At 42.1% G+C, this 26,258-nt stretch overlaps 2 protein-coding genes across 3 annotated transcripts; both read left to right on the plus strand.

Annotated features, from left to right (window-relative positions):
- The first annotated feature begins 4,071 nt into the window (after positions 1-4,071).
- LOC139627004 (nucleotide-binding oligomerization domain-containing protein 2-like) lies at positions 4,072-6,085 on the plus strand. Its single transcript, XM_071487602.1, has 2 exons — positions 4,072-5,647; positions 5,779-6,085. The coding sequence occupies exon 1, from the start codon at positions 4,103-4,105 to the stop codon at positions 5,252-5,254; it is 1,152 nt and encodes a 383-aa protein (XP_071343703.1). The 5' UTR covers positions 4,072-4,102; the 3' UTR covers positions 5,255-5,647; positions 5,779-6,085.
- A 1,598-nt stretch (positions 6,086-7,683) lies between these two features.
- Positions 7,684-26,200, plus strand: LOC139627745 (uncharacterized). Of its 2 annotated transcripts, XM_071488812.1 has the most exons (12): positions 7,684-8,089; positions 8,607-9,038; positions 9,185-9,589; positions 18,380-18,820; positions 19,087-19,350; positions 19,446-19,700; positions 19,791-20,039; positions 20,178-20,435; positions 21,362-21,664; positions 21,762-22,031; positions 24,575-24,658; positions 24,807-26,120. In XM_071488812.1, the coding sequence occupies exons 1-12, from the start codon at positions 8,001-8,003 to the stop codon at positions 24,871-24,873; spliced, it is 3,117 nt and encodes a 1,038-aa protein (XP_071344913.1). In that variant the 5' UTR covers positions 7,684-8,000; the 3' UTR covers positions 24,874-26,120. The 2 variants fall into 2 exon arrangements, with proteins under 2 accessions (XP_071344913.1, XP_071344921.1); XM_071488820.1 differs by lacking the exons at positions 7,684-8,089; positions 8,607-9,038 and having other exon boundaries at positions 9,281-9,326; positions 9,392-9,589; positions 24,807-26,200.
- The last annotated feature ends 58 nt before the right edge of the window (positions 26,201-26,258 follow it).

The following is a 26,258-nucleotide window of genomic DNA, read 5'->3' on the forward strand; positions in this document are numbered from 1 at the left end:
TCTAGACATGGGTTTGCAGGTTCAAGAATAAGTTTAACCATACAGTGATCTATTAGGGGTGCTACAGAAATGATGGATTTTGACTCCAGCCCAGGACTGTATTCTAACATTAGCCAAAAATCTATTCTGGATTTGACTGATCCATCTGGTTTAAACCAAGTGAAGATTTGGGCATCAGGGTTTTCAGAACACCATGTATCTTTCAATTTAAATACACTACAAAAGTCAAGCAACACAGGATTATAATGTGGTCCTTGATATTTTGTAGGCATTCTATGACGCCAATCATCCATCACCATGTTAAACATGAAATCAATTCATGATTTAATTATTAATCACCACCAAATATAAAATTTTCCATTGGATACCTTTGACTAAGCTCTTTAACAGTCTTTGTAATTTAAATAATGATAGTTTTGTTTTTATTAGGGTTATAATAGCCACATATATTCCCCAGAATCAGAAATGTATCATGTGTTTCAATAACACAAATAATCCAATGACCAAGAGTACCCATGTTAGTGGCTAGAATCTTCCCAGGGAAATGACTGAAAAGAACTACAACACCAGCTGACCTATTTGTACCATGACTATAAAATGTTGGTTTGACCAGAATTTTTCATTCATGTCATTCCAATGAGTTTCTTGAAGAAGAAAACAATGTGCTTTTTCATTTTTACAGAACAGGAAGATTGTTTTCCTTTTTATAGAAACTCTTAGACCCTTTGTATTAAGTGGAACATACAAAACAGTAGAAGGAAAGGTAGACATATATGAAAAGGGAGTAAAAAAAAAAATTAAAGACTTAACAGGTGTTTGGGTGTTTCAAAGCCCCTATTGAATATTATTATTTACAACTCAATTTAATTGCAGTATTTAAGATATAACTTGTATCAAAAGTGAAAATATATTTGCTCAGTTAAACCCTTTTTACTTCTTAAGTGTGCAAAAAAAAAGCTTTAATAATGTAACGCTGACAAAAGAGGTAAATGTTTGAATGAACTGAAGTGATCAAAAAATTCTTTCCACTGTTCCAAAGTTCTCTCAACTGGTCACAGAAACTGTCAATTTCTGAGGTTAGCTTTTCAGTTGCTAGGATGAGAGTTGTATTTGAGACCTCATTCAGTTCCTGTGGAGGTTTGTGGTTTGGAGTGAGAGAAGTTCTTTCTCTCCACACTGCTGCTGTTGGTATCCATCTGTGAGTAGTCATGGTCACACCTGTTAGCTTGGGTCGATGCTGTAGCTAGCTTAGCTTCAAACTTTCTTTTTTTCTTTTTCTTTTTTTTGAATGTGCACTTGGCTCTTTGCTTTTTCCTAATGATGAATTCAAAAGTGTCAGTGTAATTTTTGGGGCTGTTGAGCGAGAGTCTAGAAACGGCTGTTTGCCCAGTCCGCCATCTTAGCCATTGAAAATGAGCCATCTCCTTTCTCAGCTGTCTCTGCTACGTACCAGTTTGTGTCACTTACGTTTCGTTTTTGTCACATAAAATATAATCAGAAAATAAATTATTATGTATTATTAGGTTCAGACTTCAGGGATGTTATTGACCTTTATTGATATTGAAGTATCTGATAGCTTACCCAGCAGTATATAAAGTCATTAAAATTAGCCCTATCTTTACTTTACTTTTAATATAATCCAAATATAATTTAATATAATCCAAAAATATACAGTTGAAATTGTTTATTCCCCATAGTTACTACCTTTACTACATACTACTACTTAATTTGCACTTCTACTTTATAAATGTTTGAATACATGATTTTGTGTGTAAGGCAGTATTTAAAGAAAATGTAAAGTGACTCACATCCATGGTTTGTTCTGTCACAATATTTGCAAAGTTGACGAAAAGGTGTGTTTAGTTTACATTTTATTTCGTTATGTGCTGTATGGCAGTGCCTGTTTTACTTTGAAAGGAACAGCAGAGCAGATGTGATTAACTGACATTGATAGTAATGGAAAAAGTAATTAATGATAACCCACTGTGTTCATGTTAAACTAAGATGGTATGGACGTTTTCGTCTGTGGAAGACAAAACAAGGTACTTTTAAGTATTTTAGGATTAAAAACAAAAGTAAAGTAAAAGTAAAAATGTCACTGTGAAGACATGAGGTAGCTAGCTAGGTTGTGTGTTAATGAGCAACAAACAATTTTCTCTAATAATACACTTTATCCAATGCAGAATTTGTGTTTGTGTCTGTAATGTTGGTGGTGTTAAATGCACAACTAGAAGGGCACTCAGAGAGGGCAGACCTCCTCCAAGGTCAATGTCAAACGACATACACCAGACCTCAGAGGAAAAATTATAATTCATAGTAACTGCCCCCGATGCTCCATCATGTCACCAAGTTCAGTGCAAAGTGGTTCAGTACTAGTTCACAGAGAGCGATAGAGCAGCATGTATGTAGTGTAAAGGATAAATTCCAGGGCAAAAACATCGACAAAAAGGCCCTCGATAAAGCTGAATTGTTCGGTGACAACTGAGTAGACTCTCTCTTCTCATCTGGATTTTGGCTGTTGGGGAGTCAGAGCACACTGCTTTTACAGATTTTAGGGAGTGTGTCAAACTGAATCTGTATCAGGAAAGGGCACAAAAATAAGATTTGAAATGTGGTGGTGTGTGAGTTTATAGATGTATGATGATATATAAGACTCATGGATCAAATTCTAACAGATAAGATCATCCTGTTCAGGGAATTCGGGAACTTGCTACTTGTTCCCCACTAATTATTGAATTGATGATATTTTGTGAATTTCTTCTTTATCTTGTGATCAGGGAAATCACGTATCAAAGGAACTGATCAGCTGATGGAGTCCATCATCAGTAGAGACTTTGAGGCTTATGTGTAAGTATCTCTCTGATATACAGTTTGCATGTGTCTGTGTATAAAGATGTCTAGTCAGCTGTTGCCTGTTTCTGTCTTCTTTTTTAATACAATATTACCTTAGTATGAATGGAGAATGAAGCCAGTGCTTTATGATATACAAAGGGAACATGGCAAAAGTATAAACATTACAAACAAAACCAAAGTTATAAAATGGAAGACACAACAAATAAAAACGTTCAATTTAATAATGATGAGTAAAGTGTAGGAGAGGGTGAACATGTTTGTTCAATTCCCTTAGAAAAGTTGTGTACATTCTAAAATATCTGTAAATATTTTAAAAGCAAGCTGTAGTTTATTGATGTGGTGGATCATGATGATTGAACATTGCAATGTAAGACTATGCTTCAGTTCAGTGATGGTGCTACCAAGAAGTCTAATATTTAAATCTGATTTGGATTACACCAATTGTAAAAAAAAATACCAGTGTCTTTAACTGTTGGATGTTTTTCTGAATAGTTAGTTCATAACACTGATCCACCACTGACAGTGGAGACTGGTTTAAGAATTTCAAACAGCATTTTTAAACTATCTCAAAATGACTGGGTCCAGCCAGGCCTTTTACCTGTGCTGCAGACAAATCACATATAGTGTTGCAGTGGATCTGCCAACACGAGACATGAGACCATAAAGGACCTGCTCTCAGGAATGTTTGGATTCCCATCGCTGTTATTTTGGTTTGCACATTGTTCAGAAGGACACAGATCTCCATCTTGGATTGACACCATCAGAACTGATGTTAAACTGTTAAATTGCTGCAGCTGCATGATGTTTAGACAGTCCTGCAAACACGTCACTGCAAAAGCAGCTTGTTACCAATTCCTCAAGATCATTGACATGATGAGGAAGAGGACCTTTGGGGGGCCACCCCTCCCCCCTGAGAAAAAGAGTGGAGCTTCTACTGGGACCAAGATGTTTGACCTGCACCACTGGATCAGCTGCTTTCCTTTTATGGAAGACACACCAATGGATATGAACTATTTACAAGGTATTTAATTCTGATAATGATTGATGCTGTGTCATATTATTTATCACTGATGTGCTGATTGTATGTAATGTCTGTGTGCAAATATTCATCCACTGTTCAGCTAGTGTGTGCAAGGACTCACAGAATATTTGTTTACTCACTGTTGGTTTTGTTTTAGGTCCAAGGCCATGCCACAGATATCAGGCAAAGCTGAAGAAAAAAGCACAAAGAATATCAAATGAGTTTTGGATGGCAAACAAAGCTCTGTTTGTAGGGAGCAACAGGCCTGATCTGTCCTACACATCACTTGTGTTAGACACACAAGGAAATATTTGTCCATCTAAAATAAAGAAACTGAAGAGCAAGAAAAGTAAGATGAGTCGCCCTAAAAAGCTAAGGACATACATCCCTGAGAACAAAGCAGAAACTTCCCCCAGTGACCTGCTGAAAACAGATGAGAACATAGTGTTGGTTGGGAAGCCTGGAATTGGAAAGACGGCGCTCACTCAGGAAATGTTGAAACTGTGGACAGAAAGAGACAGCGAGGAGCTAGATTACATGTTTTACTTTGACATGAGAGTAACATCCGAATTCACCAAGAACATGAGCTTGGAGGATCTTCTTTTCAGTGTGTTCAGTGAACCAGATACAGGCAAAGAAGAGGTCTTAGATGATATAAAGAATAACTCTGACAAAGTTACAATCATTTTTGATGGAATCACAGATCTCTCTTCATCAGTGGTGCAGAAACTTGTAAAGAAAGATCTACTACCTGATGCAAAAATCATCATAACGTGCAGACCAGATGATGAGGACGACTTCTTTTCCAGGGACTTTGTCAGAATGGAAGTGAAAGGATTTAGTGAACAGTCCATAAAAACATACTTGTCTGCAACACTCGGCCAAGAACGGAAGAAGGTTCTGAGCAGCTTGGAGTTGTTAACTCTTTGCCACGTCCCAGAGTATGCACTGATGGTGGCTGCCTGCTTTTCATCAGAAGACCCTCCACAGCCCTGCACTATAACTGAAGTTTACATCAATATTGTTCGTTTCTGCCTTCAAACCAACAGCAACAAAACAAAAACCAAAGACCTAAACTCCTTCATCAACAACAAGGGGAAGGAACTGCTGTCTTTGGCTCAGGTTGCTTTTCAAGCAACTGAAGGAAAAACTGTGAACTTGACAGAACTGCCCTGTGAAGACAGCTGTGTGCTCTCCTTCCTGAAACCGCTCGTTATCAAAGTGGCCCTCACTGAGAGAGAAACCACATATGTATTTCTCCATTACACAATGCAGGAGTTTTTTGCAGCAATGTGGCTCTTGAAGAATCCAGACAAAGTTAAGGATGTTTTTCAGCAATGTCTGACTCAGGAGATGAAACACCTGAGGCATCTGATCTGAGAAGAAACCGAGTTTGATGAAGTGTCTGATCCCAGCTGAGGAGCTCAAGAATACATCTGACTGGTTCTTTAAGGAAGTGATAAGCACATTTTCTCATAGTGTGTGTGAGCAACATGAGTCTGATACTGAGGACAGTGGCTCTGATGTGGACATACTGTTCTTATGCCAGTGCCTGTATGAGTCCCAGTGTCCTGAAGCATGTATCTACCTTCTGGACAAACTGGACTACTGCCTGGATCTCACTGAACAGAGTCTGGACCCTTACTCATGCTGTGCTGTGGCCTACGTGGTCACTCAGTCCAAGGAGAGGAAAATCAGGCTGAACCTAGAAGACGCAACGGTATCAGAGCGAGGAATGAGACGACTGTTTGGATGCCTTCAAAATGTCCAATGGTACATCTGGGTGTGTGTTTGGAGTGTGGTGCCCCAAGCAGAAACAGGAAACTAATGGAAAATATAACCAGAATGATCCTTGATTACTTTCATAATGAGGAAATGGTCTTTGATTATTCTTCACGTTATAGGTGTGACCCGCTGCCACGGCAGATGTGGAAGATTTTCCTTCTCAGTGAAGGGCAGATGGACCACGTCAGCTTACTTGGCCTTGATGGAAATCAGCTGCACCTCCCAGTTAAGGGTAAAAGACATCTGTTTGAAAGAGCTGTAAAAGTCATGCAGGAGGTGTCTGTGAAGGTGAATCTCTGCCTCTACTGGGACAGAGAGACTGCTGTCTGTCAGAGTCTGTGTGAGTCCCTCTTAGAGGCTCTGCGCTACACTGGCTCACTCAGGTGTGTAGCTTTTGTTTCATATTCTCATGTTTATCCTTTTGTAAAACCATTAGTGTTAGAATATAATCCTTCTTTTCTGATGGTTGAATTTAACAATAACATGAAAACAGTTTTTAAATTTGATGACTGAACCATGTATTTATTTTGTAAGCTACAGTTTGCCCCAAGAAGTCATCTGCTTTACACTGAAATCCTCACCTCAGTTGTCTCAGTTTATTTCTTGTGTATTCTTTGTGCTCTGGAAAACCAGCTTGTATGTCAGCTAGATGGCTCCCAGTACCAGTGCTAATGCCTGGTGTATGAACAGTATTTAATAAAAGTTCAAGGGTAAGCTTGTTCTATGGTCAGATCAGACCATGGAACAAGCATGACATATAAAAACACCCTACACATGTCCAGATCAGCCATGTTACGTACATTACTGACAGAAGAGAAAGTGAACTGTGAAACCAGGTCAGAGCTGCACACATTTACAGATCGTGTCATGAATTGTAATTACAGGACCCAAGCGCAGACACAAAAAGAAAAACTGAGCTGGTAAAGTCCAGTGATTCATTAATCAAAGAAAAAGTCTTACTTTATTCAGAAATAAATCCAGGTCAGGAATCCAAAGTCCAAAAAATAGAAGCACAAGGAGACACTCAACAGAAGTAAAACTGAAAATCTAAGCACCTGGTAGCAGTGGAAACAGAACAGGAGCAAGAGACACAGGGCCAAAACACAGCAAAACAGATGAACCGACAAAAAGGCAGAGGGGAAAACTAGGACTGTGGCCAAAATGTTTCAATAATCTCCTATTTTAACCACTTTTCCTTGACCTCCACTGAAAAAACAAGTTGTGGATCATCCTAAGCAAAAAAGAGTTTTTGACCGCAGCCAGAGACTTAAATATACATGGGAGGCAAGGGGCAGGGCCAACAAACCAACAAGAGACCCTCAAGGAAAGCTACCACAAAATAAAATAAATCAACTTAAATTTCAAACAAAGTTAAAAAGTCCAACATAATCAAACATAAGGTGTTCTCTCGGGGCAGACAACAACAGATCAGACATTAGATTTTTATTTGACTTGATGTGTTTTGTATCTGATTCACCGCAGCATTAGAAACACTGGTGGTTATTTATGAGGTTTTAGAGATCCTCAGAACTCAGACTAGTTTAGCTTCAGTGGAGATCAGGTCTGCTTTGGGGATAGCTAAGCTCCGCTGGCTCTTTCATAGTTCAAACACTGGCTAATGCATTAAAGCTTGGTTGATTTTCACTGTTCAGTGGGCAGTAGCTATTGCCTCCATGAAGACACTGTGGAATATGGACAATAACCAACATTTAAACAAAGCAGCAGTTTGTCTGTCCTGTCTGTGTTAAAGAATGTTGGAAAGTCCATTTTGACAGCTTAGAGGAAACATTGGTCAGTATTATCAATATTTGCAAACAGAAAGCTGGCATAGTAGGAATTAAGAGGATTTGTGCTGGCTTTTCTCTTAACCTTGTAACCAATGTTCCCTCTAAGCTGCGCGCTTGCGCAATCGCGCACTGCTCACACATTCTCAGCGCACAAGAAAATCTATACAGCGCATAAAATAAAATTCAACATAAACTGTAAATTAATTAGAGCAATAACATTTTTTTCTGTAACTTTTTGCAGTGTAACACAGTGAGTGACAGATGTCCAGCCAATGATACGATACGGTTCACTTACGCTACGCAGCCAATCACAGCATTGACATTGCTTACGTAGGTGCCCTTCCCATACGCGCCGCGGCGCCGTGCAAGTTAGCTAGCTAGCAACAGTGCATTTCATTTTAAGTGGGCCAAATCACTTATATTAAAAGTAAACGAATGGAAATTACTGCTGTAATTTGATTCTTTTAATAAGCCATGTAACTTGCTATGATCCCAGGTGTTGATCAGGTGTGATACTGGTGTGGCCACAGCGGGCACATCTGGTGTTGCTCACCATGGTCCTCAGTGTGCTCAGGGAGCTTGTGTGTGCCCAGACACATGAAACATTAGAGGGAACATTGCTTGTAACCATGGGCATACCGTTGTAAGTTCTATTTCGTTTTATGCTGTTTTTTAGTTTTCAAAGCTTAACTGTAACTATTCCATCTTAGTACAGTATTTTTCATATGTTTTAAGAAAACGGGGATCCTATAGTTCAAAAACTTGACGTGTTAGAGAAAAAGTGAGATCAGTTTTGGATTCCGCACCCAAAAATTAGTTAAAAACAGCTGTCAGGTCAACAAAAATTGTGTTCCCCAGTGTAATGAAGTGAAGTTAAACTTTATAGAAGCAGACAGGCCTCAGGTGTGTCTCCTTGTGTAGGATGGATCTGAACTTTGACCTCTTCCCTTGATGGTTTCCTCCCTTTTCTGTTGTTCTCCCTCAGAAATTGTGTCCAAGATGTGTGAAGATAAACACGGCTACACTTTCTATATAACATATCACAGTGTTAACATTAAATTTGTCTACCACTGTTCAGTATGTGCTTAAACTTTAATATGGTGCAGTTTTACTGTTCATGCAATACAAATGTGTTGATGTGTTTGTTTGTCATCACGCAGCTTCAGGACGTCCCACAGAGGTCCAGGATTACAGGACCAGGACCAACACTGTGGGAAACTGGGGAGGGAAGAAAAGCACCTGCTGCTGGACCTTTGTCTGAAAGCAGCACTTCACAAAGGAGAAAGCTTCCATAGTGTAGTGAACACACTCTTCTCATTGTTTTCTGTGAACTCTGACTTAAATAACATCTATCTTGATTTTTACCAACATGTCAAGAATGAGAGGTGTTCAAGTGTCATTCAACAACTGAGGCCACTTTTCCAGTCAGTTCCAGTCTGGATCATAGACCTCTCCGAGAGAAAGAGCTCCCTCCTCCTGGAAGTGCTGAAACTCCAGTCAGAGAAGAAACAAGTGGAGCTGAGAGGCTGGTCACATGAAGAGAGTGAAGTGAGGAGTTTCCTGCAGTGTCTGCCTTATATCTCACAGCTCAGGTAAATGGTTATCTCCCTCATTATTTCTTTTTCTGCATGTAAATAAAATTATCAGAACAAATTTCATACTATTGTTCATCCAAAACATTAGATTCTTCTCAGATGAAAACATACATCACTTTTTTTTTTAATCCTTGTGATTTCAGTTTTGTGCCTCAGTCATCAGATCCTTCTGAGGAGACCAGGTTCTGTGGGAATCTGTTCTGTGCAGCAGCAGAGAGAGAACAGCAGACAGGAGAGAAGATACTGGAGATGTTATCATCAGTGTGCACATACAAAAAAATCCCTGTTAAACAGAAATGGTGTGATTTACTACTGGACTTGTTCTCTTATGACACTGAAACAGGCCTGAGGTTCCTTCCAGCTCTGCAGTCAGTTTTCCAGTCAGTTCCAGTCTGGATCATAGACCTCTCCGAGAGAAAGAGCTCCCTCCTCCTGGAAGTGCTGAAACTCCAGTCAGAGAAGAAACCAGTGGAGCTGAGAGGCTGGTCACATGAAGAGAGTGAAGTGAGGAGTTTCCTGCAGTGTCTGCCTTATATCTCACAGCTCAGGTAAATGGACTGTACTAAACATGACTTCAGTTTCCATGTGTGGAGCTTCGTTCTTCCATCTACACCAACTCACTGTTGGTGTGAAGGTGGAGGTGATGTGTTCAACTGATCAGTCAACATCAACATTACATCATGGTGTGTAGTTTTACTGATGGAAGAGTTTTTACTACACCCACGTATGACTACATTACCCAGAGTTTTGAGTTCACAGATTGGAACATACTGTCAGAGTCACAGGAACATGAAAACAGCAAGGACACTGATCTTGATAAATGGTTGACTGCACCACAGATTACATTAATTTCTGTATGGACACTGTAATAACAACAAGAACTGTACACTGCTTCCCAAACAACAAACACAGTAACCAGTAACATCAAGACAATCCTCAACCAGAAAAAGGAGGCCTTCAGTCCTTGAGAGACTCTCTGTCCTCCAGGGTCCAGTTCCTGAATGAGCGGCTAGTTGCAGCCTGCCCCAGTACACAGGATTTGTCGGAAGGCTGAGGAAAAAAGACAGTTATGATCTGATCTGGTGGTTGAGCTGAAGCAGTGTCAGCCTCCTTGACATTTGCATAGAACAGATCGAGTGTTATTATTATTTTCCCTTGTGTGACAGTCAACATACTGAGCAAAGCCTGAGAGGTGAGGGTGAATCACCTGATATTTGATGAATGCATCAGCGTGCTGTGTCTGTTTCACAACAGTCTCATGAATGATGTCACAGTGTGTGTGACAACTCCCTCGGTACATAGTGAGGTCTATCGATATGGAACTGCCAAGAGTTAAATACCTCGACAGCAGATCTTCTCCTTCACTGTGATATGACCAGGGTTGCACTATCCATTGTTCACAAGTAGAACCAGTCCTCCACCTTTATTCTTTCTACTTGCTCTGGCATCTCTGTCCACTCTCACTGCAGTGAAGACGGAAACTTTCACACAGTGGTCGAGAGCATTGTCATTTAACCTGGTTTCCATGAAACAAATGAGACTACACTACACAAAGTTGTCCTAACAAATAAAGCATTAATTATTTACATTTTATAATCGGGTCATTCACAATAGTCACTCAAAATAAGCAGTGGGAAGCAGAAAATATCAACTCTCTCCCTCTTTCTCTGTGGAAAGAGTGAGTGTGCTGTGTGTTGTCTGAAGGGTGGTTGTGGCTGGATTTTCTGTCTTTCTGTTTTCTCTTCTGTTGGGTTTTAGTTTGTAGTTTTAGGGTTTTTTGTGTGTTTTTGTGAACAGCAATTACCTCTCCAAGATGACGTGAAAACACAGCATTAAAGTGGGCGCCAGCTCTCCTGTCTCCTCTCTGATTGGGGGAGAGTTGACTGGACATGGTTCTGTTAAATCACTTGGTTGTTTGAGCAGCACCATGGTTCTGTTTGTGGAGAAGGTGGAGCAGGTGAACTGTAGATGATAGAGACAGGGACCACGATAGTCGGCATGTTTGAGTCGGTGCTGCCGCTGACTCAGGGTTGGCTAACTCACTATGAGGTTGTCAGACCTGACATTAGAGGGTGGCTCTAGTCTCCTCTGCTGAAGCACGTTGTTTCTCACAGGAGGCAGCTATACATGATCCTCAACAACTGCATTGAGGCGTTTGAACCAACATTTTCATGTCAGAGTGGGCAACTTTGACTATGTCCTTTTTGTCCTTTTGCCACTCTGTTGCCACTCTGTTGCTGTCTACAGCTCCTGAGCCAGGCTCATGGAGGGGCAGCAGTGAGGAACAGACACAGGGAGTAGTTACATACAGGATGTAGACAGTGCTTAAGTGTGCTGTGACAGCGAGAATAGTGATGTCACTGGAAGAAAATGAGAGTGAACTGAGGCACAGACAAGTGAAACGTGTGAGGCAGGTGTAGTGAGTGGAGAACAGGAAGGTGAGACAGGTAGAGTGAGTGGACAGCAGGTACGATAGGAATGCGAGTCAGCCAAAGTTGCAAGTGCTGAGGCAGGTGACATGAGTGGGAAAGGTGGGACAGGTAAGCCTGTGGTGGGCAGGCAGGTAAAGAGGGTGGTGGTCACGCAGGTAAAGCATGTGGTGGTCAGGCAGGCGAGGTGAGTGAGACAGATAAAGCATGTGATGAGCAGGCAGGTGAAACTGAACAGTGAGGAACAGTCAGGAGAGCAGAGCTGTCAGACAGCAGTGACAGTGAAGGCTGGGTCTCTGATCACAGTGAACTGTCTAACACACAGCAGTCAACCAGCTAGTAGCAGATCAGGAGAGATCCAGCTGAAGCGCTCAAGATTTTTTTTCAGCAAACCCAAAACATGAAGGGGCTGAATGTGGAGCAATATTTCCCTGACAAATGTGTTTTATACCTCAGCCAGACATCACATGAGAAATAAATCTGAATCTGGGTTTATTGATCAGCAAATGTTACGGTTAAAGAAACTGAGTTAAAAAACAACTTGTCAATGATGAATGTTTTAAATCTGTCACCCTCTATGGACACTTTTAAAGTTGGGAGTTTAAATGTAAATGGGGCCAGAGAGGAAAGAAAAATGCTGTTTGAAACAGCTCGACTCAAACAGGTAGATGTGACCGTAACAATGAGGCAGACTGGTGCAGAGGGTCGGGAGGCAAAACAACACATACAAAAAACTGCATCTGGTTAGCTACACTCAGCTATGCATGTGGCATGTGAGGAGACAGAGTCAAGGGCAAGGAGAAGACAGAAGTACAATCTACATTTATTTGTTTCTACAGTGCATCCCCACATCAGCCTCCAATGTGCCTCAAAGACGCCGAGCCCTATCACCAGGCGCGTACCTACATAGGCAGATGCACAACATGCATACACTCTGTTACATACAGGCAGAGTGTGCTGAAAATGCACCTCAAATGTTTGGATAAGTCAGGTGAAACATTAGCATACAGCCTCAGAGGGTCCTGTGTGGCTTATTGTGTGTTGCACAATGCTAGGAGACGTTCATGATACATTAGGCTCAGCGTTCTTTCTTACTACCCGGTGTCTGCCACTGTGTTCCCAATTCATCAGCTAAATTTGTCCACAGTTCCATAATGAACCGCGGATTTATTCACACTTCTCGTCATATCGGGCTAATATAAAAAATATTTTGTGATTTGTGTCATTACTTCTTTGTAGAACTGTGTGGAGTGCATTGATTCTCTCAGCCCTTCCTTTCCCCCAGAGTCACATAATATCAGCTAATAACCAAATCATAATCTACATTATCTCAAGGCACTTTACAGGGCCAGGTCAAGCCCTTACTTTGTTATAGAGAAAAACCCAACAGTTCCCACAAAGAGCAAGCGCTTGGCGACAGGGGGGAGGAAAAACTCCCTTTTAACAGGAAGAAACCTCCAACAGAACCGGGCTCAGGGTGGGGGGCCGTCTGCCTCGACCGGTTGGGTTTAGGAGGAGATAAAAAAGGGGTGAGGGGGGAGGAGAGAGGAGAAAAGAGAGAGAGAGAGAGCAGGAACAGCTGTATAGGTAATGGTGTTATCAATAATAATGACAGATAACAGTGGTTAATAGTAAAGATGAGTAGTGGTGGATCTGGATCCTGCTGCTCCCGAGGCAGAGAGACCTGCAGAATGAGGACAGAGAGAGGGAGAGAGAGGAGAAGCACAAACTACAGGAGAGAAAAAAATACAAAGTTAATGGCATAAAGTAATCGAGAGAGAGAGGGAGAGAGAGAGAGAGACAGAAATAGAGAGAGAGAGCCCAGTGAATCATGGGAATCCCCCAGCAGTCTAGCTCTATAGCAGCATAACTAAGGGATGGGTCAGGACATACCCGAGCCAGCCCTAACTATAAGCTTTACTAAACAAGACAGTTTTAAGCCTGATCTTAAAGGTAGAGAGGGGGTCTGCCTCCCGAACCCACACTGGGAGCTGGTTCCACAGGAGAGGAGCCTGAGAGCTGAAGGCTCTGCCCCCATTCTGCTCTTACAAACTCTGGGAACCACAAGTTGACCTGCATTTAGAGAGCGAAGTGTCCTATTGGGAAAATAGGGAACTATAAGCTCTCCAAGGTACGATGGTGCCTGACCATTAATGGCTTTGTAGGTGAGGAGGAGGATTTTAAATTCTATCCTGGAGTTTACAGGGAGCCAATGCAGAGAGGCTAACACAGGAGAGATGTGATCTCGTTTCCTAGTTCCTGTCAGTACTCGTGCTGCAGCATTTTGGATCAATTGGAGGCTTTTTACTGAATTTTTGGGACATCCTGACAATAAAGAGTTACAGTAGTCCAGTCTTGAGGTAACAAATGCATGAACTAGTTTTTCAGCATCCTTTAGACACAGAATGGGTCTGATTTTAGCAATATTGCACAGGTGGAAGAAGGCTGTCCTAGAGACTTGCTTTATATGTGAAGTAAAGGACAAGTCCTGGTCAAAAATGACACCAAGGTTTCTGACTGTAGCACTGGAGGCCAAGGTGATGTCATCCAGAGTCAGTATATTATCACATAGTGTATCTCTGAGGTGTTTTGGGCCAATTACAAGTTTAAGAGTAAGAAATTACTGGTCATCCAGGTTTTTATGTCCTTAAGACACACCTGAAGCTTGGCTACCTGGTTAGCCTCACCTGGCTTCATGGATAAGTACAGCTGGGTGTCATCTGCGTAACAATGGAAATTTATCTGGTGCCTCCTAATAATGTTTCCTAGAGCATATACAGAGTGAAAAGTATTGGTCCTAGCACAGAACATTGTGGAACTCAATGACTGACAGTCATAGTGTTGATAGAAGAGTTGTTATTAACATGAACAAACTGGAGTCTATCTGACAGATATGACTTAAACCAGCTTAGTGTGGTTCCTTTAATGCCGACCATATGTTCTAGTCTCTGTAATAAAATCTTATGATCGATGGTGTCAAATGCAGCACTAAGATCTAGTAGGACAAGTATAGAGACAAGTCCATTGTCTGAGGCTATGAGGAGATCATTGGTAACCTTAACCAGAGCTGTTTCTGTGCTATGATGGACTCTAAAACCTGACTGAAAATCTTCAAACAAAGCATTCCTGTGCAATAATCACATAACTGGTTTGCAACGACCTTCTCAAGGGTTTTGGAAATAAAGGGGAGGTTGGATATAGGTCTATAATTGGCTAAAACATCAGGATCAAGAGTAGGCTTTTTAAGTAGAGGTTTAATTACTGCAACTTTAAAAGCCTGCGGTACATAACCAGTTGATAAAGATAAGTTAATCAGACTTGATATAGAGGTGTCGATTAAAGGAAAAACTTCTTTGAACAGCCTTGTTGGAACGGGGTCTAGAACACAAGTCGATGGTTTAGATGAAGAAACTGTTGAAGTGAGCTCAGAGAGATGTACAGGAGAAAAACAGTCAAAACATAAACCAGTTACAGTGGACTCAGAGGCTGCTGAACTGGACAGTACATCTGAGCCAGCTGTGGGGAGGAGATGGTGAATTTTTTGTCTAACAGACAATTTTATTTGTAAAGAAGCTCATAAAGTCATTACAACTGAGGGCTAAAGGAATAGATGGATCAACAGAGCTGTGGCTCTATATGGAAAGGATGTTGAGACAGAGGAAAGTGATTTGAGAAGGAGTTTGGTGTCCAACTTACTTTGATGATTGTGCTCAGTAATTATTTGACTTGAGTTAAATTGCACAAAAAGGCCTTTTAGTGTATGATGTGGAACTGTGTTCAAAAGATGTTGAAAGATGATAAAAAAAATTTAAAAAGGTGCAGAGAGAAAGCTCTTGTTGGGAAAAATTCTAACTAAAGGAGAAAGTCAAGGACTATGGTTCATCTGATTATTTGTTTTCAGGGGAGGATTTTAATTGTACAGAGAATGAGATTTTAGACTGTAATCATGTAGAGCCTCATCCAGTCTCCCAGTGGGTTCAGAAGCAGCTGGTCTACACCCAGACAGTACACATTGTTCCCACCTTGTATGTAGTGTTTTTATTAGAAAGATTTCACCTAAAAGCGCCTCCTGGCCTTTTTGATTCAATTTTAGCTCTTGACTAAAGTTTTAGACAGGCTCTTAGCTATTTGTGGACTGGCTTTAGACAAAGGAAGAGTGAGTTCACCTGTCTAAGGCAGTGGTGGGACCATTGGAAGACCCAGATTAAACTTCTCTGTCAGCAGCACGCTCTCAGTGTTACACGAGACATCACCAGACCTGTCAGAGATCTGGAGACTGATATTGTGGAACTAGAGCGTATGAGTGAGTCCACAGGAAACTGAGGATACATTGAAATCCTCAAGACTAAATAGATGGCTTTAGCCAACCTGCTGGACCAGGTGTGTTGGTCCGGTCCTGAGTGCAGAACATCACAGAGATAGATGCTCCCTCTAGCTTCTTCCTTGAGTTGAAGAGAAAGCACTGGTATAGGAAGCTGATCCACTCTCTGCTGTCAGACATGGGGTATGAGCTGACTGAACCAGGCCTGATCAGGAGGAGAGCTGTGGACTTTTACTCCTCACTCTTCAAAAGTGAGTACGATGAGAACGAGGAGCTGCATGAGGAGTTCTACAGTGGACTGCCTCAGGTCTCTGAGGAGACGAACTCCCAGCTGGAGCGCCCCCAGACTGTACAAGAGCTTCACGCTGCCCTGCAGAGCACGCAGGGCCTCACTGTGGAGTTTTACTAGGCCTTCTGGGATATCATATCTCAAGACATACTGGGGGTGTTTAAATGAAAGCTTTGCCTCTGGTTGGCTGCTGCTGTCTTGCCACAGAGCTGTCATCATTCTCTGGCCTAAAAAAGGAAATCTGCAGGACAATAAAAACTATGTCACTCCTCTGCACTGAAAACAAGAACCTCTCCAAAGCCATGGCCTTTCGACCGAGAGGAGGCAGGCCTATGGTAGACAACATCTACCTCATTCAGGACAGTTTGGACCATGTTGAACACTGCTTCCTCTGGAGGACTCTGGAGAGGTTTGGGTTCAGCACTGGTCTCATTGCTAAGATCCAGGTGCTGTACAGTGACATTGAGAGTGTGCTAAAGTTTAATGGTGACCTGTGTGCTCCTTTTAGAGTGCATAGAGGCGTCCAGCAGGGCTGTGCACTGTCTGGGATGCCCTATGCGATCTTCCTGGAACCCCTCCCTCACAAAATACGCTTGAGTGTTCAATGTCTGTTTTTACCTGGTTTTACTAGTAACGTGGTTTTATCTGCCTATGCTGATGATGATGTTTTTATAAAAGATCAGCAGGGTCTAAACACTGTAGCTAGTCTAACTAAAAGATTCTCTGGTGTGTCACCTTGCTGTTGATGAGTGGAATGAGGGCCTCCCCATTCCCTCAAAGCCTGGCCTGGAAAAGAGAGAGCCTCAAACACCTCAGCATTTATACAAGAAACTGAAATATAGTAACAAAAAACTAGGAGAAGGTTCTTGTAAAGGTTGAGGGCAAATTGTCCAAGCAGAGATGGCTCCACTCCCAGATGTCCTACAAGGGAGGGTGCTGGTTTTAAACAACCTGGAAGCCTCTCTACTTTGTCACCGGCTGGCCTGTCTGGATCCACCATCAGGTCTGTTGGCACAGATTCAGGCCATAATGGTTGATCTTTTTCTGGGACAGGTTACATTGGGTGCCACAGTCTGTTCTGTTTTTACCTAGAGTGGAGGAGGGTCAGGGCCTGATCCACCTGGCCAGGAGAACAGCCACATTCAGTTACAGTTTGTCCAGAGGTTTCTGACAGGTCCCTCTGAATTTTTTTAGACTCCCCTCCCCTGATGCGCTCAGTGTGTGGACTGAAAGGCTGAGAGGACAGAGTCCATAGTGGACCACTCTCTACAGACTCCCCCTGAAGAAGTGGAGTGGTGACCTCAAGTGGAGGATCTTTCACAGAGCTATGGACACCAACACCTTTGTGTCTGTCTGAGAACGTTTTTCATGTTTTTACTGAGTGCTGGAGCCTTGACCCATTTACCTTTTAACTGGTGTTTTTAACCAATTTAGTGTCATGTTCTCTGCCCCTGTTTTTATTGTTGGAGTGCCAACTGCTACATTTTTTTATAGGTGAAGCTAAATTAGCGATCTACCTGACTCATAGAGATAGAGTGCAGACTGAGCCTACATGTGACCTCGTGACCTTGTGAAAGTTCAACATTAAAGCCAGACTGAAGCTGGAGTTTTGCTTCCACAAGGTCATGAGCAATATAGAGGGTTTTAAACAACAGTAGAGATGTGAGGAGGTTTTCTGTCATGTGACTGATAAAAAAGAACTGATGACCACCAGAAAGTGTCTGAATCTATCTATATTTCTATTTGAACTCTATGAATCGCCCTCTCTCTCTCTCCTTTTCCCTCTCTCTCTGTCCAAACTGAACTAAGTCTTCTGTCTGCCTGTTGATTACCTCTCTGTTACCGACACACAAGAAATGGTTCTTCAGTGACAGTCAGCTGGTCAGAGTCTCTGTGTGTGTGTGCTTGAACATCTGTGTTGAAGCATTGGTTATATGTGGTTATATATGTTAAATTATGACAGGGCCAATTAAGGTTAATATTAATTTAATACTACAAATAATGATGATAGTGAGTTTAAACATTATTGGGAAAACAAGACACATATGGTCTTGACATTTGTAAAGACAGGAGCTATCAGTGATCCCTCTGATTATCATCGATCACATCGATCATCATCATCCATCAACAAAACCCTGTTGTCATTGTGAGCTGAATTTGAGTCTGATTGATTTTACTGTGTTCTGCTGATTGGCAGGTGTTTTGTAGGCTCTTAGCAGCTACACTCCCTGTATGTCAGTATTATCTGTCTCTTTTTCGGCTACTGACATCATAACAAAATGTTTTATTCTCCTTCCAGTTTCTCTCTCTGGTCTGAAGTCTCAGATGGAGCCAAGTTCTGTGGGAATCTGTTCTGTGCAGCAGCAGAGAGAGAACAGCAGACAGGAGAGAAGATACTGGAGATGTTATCATCAGTGTGCACATACAAAACGTTCCCTCTGAGAGACAGAGACATGAATAATTATTATGTTACCTATCAGAGTGATTTCCTGCTGGTTCTTTTCTCCCATGTGAAGGACTATGAGTCTGAAACAGGCCTGAGGTTCCTTCCAGCTCTGCAGTCAGTTTTCCAGTCAGTTCCAGTCTGGATCATAGACCTCTCCGAGAGAAAGAGCTCCCTCCTCCTGGAAGTGCTGAAACTCCAGTCAGAGAAGAAACAAGTGGAGCTGAGAGGCTGGTCACATGAAGAGAGTGAAGTGAGGAGTTTCCTGCAGTGTCTGCCTTATATCTCACAGCTCAGGTAAGTCAGACAAATACTTTTTAAAAAAATCCATCTGATAATCTGTTGTGTTTTTTAGATAAATATGAATGATGTTTCTCAGTTCAGTTATGTAATGTAATGTCTTTTAATGGTGTGTGATATCAACAGCAGCCTACACCACATACAGTGAGACATCAGACTGTATCTTCTGACTTATCCTTGATGAGAGATATTGTTCTGCAGTGAGTCTTTTATTTTGTACTGCAACTCTGTTCTCACAGTTCATCCATCATGTTGTGTTTCAGCTGTGCAGCACAGTTCTTCCAGAGTGTGTGTACATCCATCTGTGTAACATCCAGAGAGGAGGTGCAGCAGTTGGCCTCTCTGCTGCAGCTGCTGGGGTTCACCCTGCAGTTAACAGGAGAGTTAGGCAGGAAAACCTGCAGGACTGTGGGGACAGTTCTTGGACTTTGTGCCTCTAATGTGGATCTCATCCTTAAACCCAGAAAGGTGTCTGTCAGAGGAGCCCCCCTCCTCTTTAGGTCAACAACACAACTACACAGTCTGAGGTATGGCAGCACAACACCATCTTGTCCAGTTTGATGTGTAGGTAGTGGTAAACGTTATCTATGTCACAGCTGCTTCTCTCTCTGTTTGGTTTCAGGCTGTCCAACCACATGGCCTTGCTGCTGTTTCAATGTGTAAGAAGGAGGAGACTGATCCGTCCGTTGGCTGTTGAAGAGCTTTCTCTTGCCCCTGAGACAGTCCAGCCTTCAGAAAGAGCAGTGGTGAAGGTCATCAGACGTCTGGAGTCCCTGCTGGGACACTGGGCAGTCAGACGGTTAGAGCTGACTGAGTTCTGCATCCCTGCTCAGTGTCTCATTACACTGCTGCTTCACCACGGTCCCCTAAGAATCAAGTAACTGTCTTTGCTGAGCCTTATAAATATATCCTATTGAACAACAGTGTATAATGTGTATTCATTCATTTTTACTTGTTGAATCTTCAGACTGAGTGAAGAGACTTTTCAGCAGCTACTGGTCCTCCTCCATGAAATCCAGGACCAGGACTTGACGTTGTCCGTCTTGACTAAGTTTGGTGGAGACCTGAGCTCCTGCTGTCTGGACTGGGAGCTTCTTCACTATCTGCTGCAGCAGTCGTCAGCTCAGACCATCACTGTGAACCTGAGGAATAACCACTTCTTACAGCAGAACATCACACGTCTGCTTCCCTTTCTGGACAGGATTTTATTCAAACGGTGATTTTATTCACCTTTTCCCAGACACAGACACAATTTATCTGTTGAATCATGTGAATCTGTGTTGTTGTGGTTTCAGTTTCATCAGCAGTTTCTTTAACTGAACAGTCTTCTGGTAAATACACTGTATGTTTTCAGGTCCAGTCCCAGCTTTGTGTTGACTGCCATCAGAGAGATGCATAAAGCTCACACAGGTCATATGATACCCAGTTTACTGAGCTCATTTGATCATGTGATCAACCTGACCTGCAGAGAGCTGGACTCAGTGGACTGTGCTGCTCTGCTCTTCACCCTCAGACACGGTGACAGAGTTAAACTGAACCTGCTGTGGACCTCCATACCAGCAGGGGAAATAGAGCCCATCCTCTTTACTCTGGACAGAGTTTCTCAACTCAGGTCAGACATTAGACTTGTTTCACAGTGCTGTGTCTGTAGCAGTGCCCACCAACACACAGGATATGATTCACCTGTCCTGGAGCACCTTGGATGTTACAGGAAATAGATGAGGAACAGTGCATAACTTCCCATCATCAGTGTTTGGATGCATCAGACGCATCGAGCATCCAAGTTCTGCTCTCTGTCTCATTACTAATGTAGCACTGAAGATCAGGTCTTCTGTCATGGCACAGCAGCTGCTAAGATCACAGCTGTTGTCCACATGTATTTCAGTGGTGACACTGTCATTACTCCAGTGTTATTTCACTGTGAGCATACACAATAAAGAGATCACAGTGGAACCTGTTAGATGCAGAAAAAAAGTCGTACTCTGATTCATCATCTGCTCCAACAGTAAACGGCCTGCGCTACTTTAGTTTTCATTTTAATTAGCCTCAGAAAAATCACCTTATTATATATTATATTATATTATAAACTGAGTCTATTCTGATTACAGCACTTTCACATCCAGTCTCACAGCTTTCATCTAATGACTAATTTCACCAGTGTTTTGAGGCTGAATAAAATCCACACAATCAACTTCAGAACTCAACAACATCTAGATATGTTTGGCTGATCTGAGGGTTTGTTTGCTGCTGTCTCATTATCTGACTGCTTGTGTTTCTTTACCTGTCGGACTGATTTTCAGGACTTCTGTGACCTCAGATCATAACTTGATGGCTATAATGTTAATATTACAGATACAGATGATGAAAAAAAATATCAAAATAAGTTTTTGTCAAGTTTTTCTAAAAAAAAGAAAAATATTTTATACAGCATCTTTAGTATATTTGTGTATTTTAGGTATTTTAGGACATATTGTTGATTGATGAAAGACATATAGAAATATTTAATCTGGTATTTTTCTGCATCACCTTCACTGTCAGTGTTGACAGGAATCTGCTGCTCAGGTTCATCCACTGCTGTGCTGCCTCTGACGTCCAGCAGGAGGCAGCGTCAGGCCTGTTCAGGTCCACACAGCACAGGTTGGATCTGTCCTGCTCCTCCTGTGTGGAGCTGCTGGAGAAGGATCAGACTGAGACTCTGTGTCTGACTGCTAGAGACTGCAGGGCTGTCTCCACTATCCTGAGACACAGCAACCAGGACACACAGCTGGACCTGCGAGACTGTGAGGTGGAGGACGGTGGACTGGACCAGCTGTTTCCTGTCCTAGACAGAATCTGCCTCAGGTGGGAAAGATCACAAAATGACCTAAACCAGAGAAGAAGCTTGTTCACGTTCATGTTCGTGCATTGTAGCAGTGTGCTCTTTGTTTCTTCTGTTTAGAGCCAGTAAAGCTGTCCTCCTCCAGCTTTTGTCCCTGGTTCCTGTGAACACTGGGAGGGACACAGTGAGACGGGCGGTGTCCCTGTGTAGAGCCCTGGGTGGAGAGCTGGACCTCAGTCACACCACACTGGATCAGAGGGCCTGTGGAGCTTTGGCCCTGATGCTGGACTCATGTGAAGGACTGACGGAGCTGGACCTCAGTCACTGTCAGCTCACTGACCAGCTGCTGCTCACACTCATCACACATCTGCACAAAGTCCATGTCCTGGAGTGAGTGTCACACTGTGAAGATAGACATGTTCATGCGTCAGCTCTGTATCTGATGCAGATACAGTCTAGGTGATGTTGGAGGCCACAAACTGTAAAAATATTGCTTAAATGAGCTGAGAGGACGTTAAGACTAACTAAACTATTAAACTGCATCCCAAATTTTATTATAGCTTGAAGAATCCCAAATGTACAGTGTGAATATATTGACACAAACAGTGCCCAGGGGCAGATGATGTTGAACTGACATCTCAGTCGAGACTGAAGCTCCTTTCAATGTGTGGACATTTAAATCTGTGTAGTTTGATTATACTGTCTCTTTCTATTAGACTGAAGAGTTTGCATTTAGTTACCTGGTACATTAACATGTGCTCACGACGCCATCATCAGAAAAGGCTGCAGATAAGATACATACACAGAGAACACCCCATAATAATCCTGTTGGCCTGACAGGGTTTATTCTGACAATCCAGATAAAAGAGGGTTTGGTGATTTGTGTAACGTGTCCTGAGATCTTTGATGGAGTTCATGATGCTCCTTGAGGATGACGTCTGTATTCCTGTCAGCTCCTGTGACGCTCAGTTATCCTGCAGTGTCAGAAAACTTCAGTAACAAAGACACCAGCTGTGTGGTTCTGAGCAGAATTACAGACTGATACGGTGAACATGCCTGCTGCTGTTTGACTGTAGAAGAAAAGAACATGACTGAAAGTAGTTTTTGTTGTTGCCATGGCGATTGTGGAGAGGTCTGAGGTTTGAGTCTGGGCAAACAAGTTGTGAAAACTTGTCTTTGTGCTTTAGAGTCACTCTGAGCAGAAAGAAACACAAGTGAATATACAGCTCTGGAAAAAATTAAGAGACCACTGCAATTTCTTCTGAAATCATAATCTCTACATGTATGACAGCCATTCCATTCCAGTGTCTGTTGAATTCCAACACAAGCACACCTCATTCTACTTCATGAGGTACTGATTAGGTGATCACCTGAACCAGATCTTATTTAACGAGGAAAAGTATAAAAACCACTGCTGTGGTCATCACTATCCTCTTGCAATAGGACCAGCTGGATGGCAAAAACAGTGCTAGTAGTACCTCAAAAGTAATTGGAATCACAAAATAAATATTGACCATGACAAAAGAGTTGAAAAGAAAGGTTTTGAGTGAGGAATAGAAGGGCTCAATTTTGGCTTTACTGGCAGAGGGATACAGTGAGCGTCAGGTTGTTTCCATTCTTAAAATTTCTAAGACAGTGGTTCATAAGAACAAGGTCAAGTAGCAGACACTGGGAACAACAATGCTACAGACCGACAGAGGGCAAAAACAACTCTCCACTGACCGGGATGACCATCAACTCATTCAAATGTCACTCAGCAACTGTAGGATGACATCAAGTGACCTACAAAAAGAATGGCAAATGGCAGCTGGGGTGAAGTGCACGGCGAGAACAGTTCGAAACAGGCTCCTAGGGGCAGGGCTCTAGTCGTGTAAAGCTAGAATAAAGCCCTTCATCAATAAGAAGCAAAAAGAGCCAGGCTGAGGTTTGCAAAAGACCATAAGGATTGGACCATAGAGGACTGGAATAAGGTCATCTTCTCTGATGGGTCCAATTTTCAGCTTTGCCCAACACCTGGTCGTCTAATGGTTAGACAGAGACCTGGAGAGGCCTACAAGCCACAGTGTCTCGCACCCACTGTTAAATTTGGTGGAGGATCAGTGACAATCTGGGGGTGCTTCAGCAAGGCTGGAATCGGGCGAATTCGTCTTTGCAAAGGACATATGAATCAAGCCACGTACAAGGTTATCCTGAAAGAAAAATTGCTTCCTTCTGCTCTGACAATGTTCCCGAACTCTGAGGATTGGTTTTTCCAGCAGGACAATGCTCCATGCCACACAGCTAGGTCAATCAAGGTGTGGATGAAGAGCCACCAGATCAAGACCCTGTCATGGCCAGCTCAATCTCCAGACCTGAACCCCATTGAAAACCTCTGGCATGTGATCAAGAGGAAGATGGATGGTCACAAGACATTGAACATAGCTGAGCTGCTTGAATTTTTGCACCAGGAGTGGCATGAAGTCACCCCACAGCAATGTGAAAGACTGGTGGAGAGCATGCCAAGACACATGAAAGCTGTGATTGAAAATCAGGGTTATTCCACCAAATATTGATTTCTGAACTCTTCCTAATTTAAAACATTAGTATTGTGCTGTTTAAAAATGAATATGAACTTGTTTTCTTTGCGTTATTTTGAGGTGTGAAAACACTGCATCTTTTTTATTATTTTGACCATTTGTCATTTTCTGCAAATAAATGCTCTAAATGACAATATTTTCATATGGAATTTAGGAAAAATGTAGTCAGTAGTTTATAGAATAAAACAAAAATATTAATTTTATTCAAACAAATACCTATAAATAGTAAAATCAGAGAAACTGATTTTACTGTAATTCACTGACCAAAAACCTTTGTCTCTCTGCAGCCGGCCGACATGATGCATAGTGACAAAATGTACCTTTGTGTCACTGTTTGTGTTTGTGCGCATGTTACAGTTTGAGTCACAACAAGATCACTGATGTTTCAACTGACAAGTTGCTCCAGCTGGTCTCCATCAACCCTTCCATGGACACTGTGCGGTGAGCATGCATTAATCAGTGCACCACTGATTTATAAAGAGCTTCCAGAGAAATCACTCCTCACCTCAGAATAGTTGAATTAATACTGTTTGACATGTTATTGTGGCTGAATGAGCGACATTTACTCTCTGCTTTGTTTTCTTTCCAGACTCTTCAGCAACAACATCGTGGACAGAACAGACTTTAAGACACACAAGCAGTTTGTAATATGGTGAACCAGTCGACAGTCAGGTGGTAATGTGATCGTCAGCTGATCCTCACTGTTCTATGGTCTCATAATGAGCTGTTTCCTAATGATAAGAGGAAAATACTACTGTAGTATAAGTACAACAGTAGGCTGCTCATGAGAAGGCCTTCTGTATCTTTTTGAACTTTGTGATAAATGTAGCTCAAGGCTGAGAAGAAAGGCTTTATAATGTATAATAATAATAATAATAATAATAATGATGCAATAAAGTTTCAATCAGGAGAAACACGTTCAACACGTCGAGGTAACAGTAAGAGAAACTAATCATTTGAGTTGAGATTTGAAATGAAATAATGTAAGAGGTAATGAAGAGAAAGTCATTTTCTCTGCCTGCTCTCTCTTCTCTTTATATGATGATTTTCTGAGCTTCTCCTCATTAAAATACTTCATTTACTGTTAAATGCAGTGTGATGGCCACAATTGCAGCCACACAGTAAAAGTCAGTAACCCCATGCACTGACATCTCTTTAGTTATCTTAGGTTTTCTTTACACTTTACGCCCATATTGCACATACATGTAAACACATAAAGAAGGACACATAGTTCTTTATTTCATATGACATACTTATGGTTTATTTCATATTTTATTATTTAGTTTAACTTGCAGTACATATGTAACAAGTTACCTTAAGATGTGTTAATTCTTCTTTCTGTTTTGCTGGTGCTTGGGGTCTCTTTACCTCTGCTGCCTGGGTCATCTGGCTGGGGTCGGGCAAAGGACGCTCCTAAGGAATCAGAATCAGAATCAGAATCAGTTTTATTGCCAAGTATGTTTTCACATACAAGGAATTTTTTCTGGTGATTGGTGCAATTGATCAGCAACAGTGGGGCTCTCTAGCCTTGTTGATGAGGCTAATAGCAGATGGGAAGAAGCTATTTTTGTGGCGAGAGGTTTTGGTCCTTAAGGACCGCAGCCTCCTGCCAGAGGGGAGTGTCTCAAAGAGTTTGTGTCCAGGGTGGGAGGAGTCAGCTACAATCTTCCCTGCACGCCTCAGAGTCCTTGAGGCGTACAGGTCCTGGAGGGACGGAAGATTGCAGCCAATCACCTTCTCAGCAGAGTGGATGATACGCTGCAGTCTGTTATTGTCCCTCTCCGTGGCAGCAGCGTACCAGATGGTGATGGAGGAGGTGAGGATGGACTCAATGATGGAGGTGTAGAAGTTCACCATCATAGTCCTTGGCAGGTTGAACTTCTTCAACTGCCTCAGGAAATACATCCTCTGCTGAGCTTTTTTGATGAGGGAGCTGATGTTTAGCTCCCATTTGAGATCCTGTGTGATGGTGGTTCCCAAGAAGCGAAAATGCTCCACAGTAGCCACGGGGGAGTCACACAGGGAGATGGGGGTGGGTGGG

The sequence above is a fragment of the Trachinotus anak genome, unplaced genomic scaffold (assembly GCF_046630095.1).
Source record: "Trachinotus anak isolate AG129_WGS33_773 ecotype Australia unplaced genomic scaffold, CSIRO_AGI_Tana_v1 ptg000002l, whole genome shotgun sequence".
Lineage (NCBI taxonomy): Eukaryota > Metazoa > Chordata > Actinopteri > Carangiformes > Carangidae > Trachinotus > Trachinotus anak.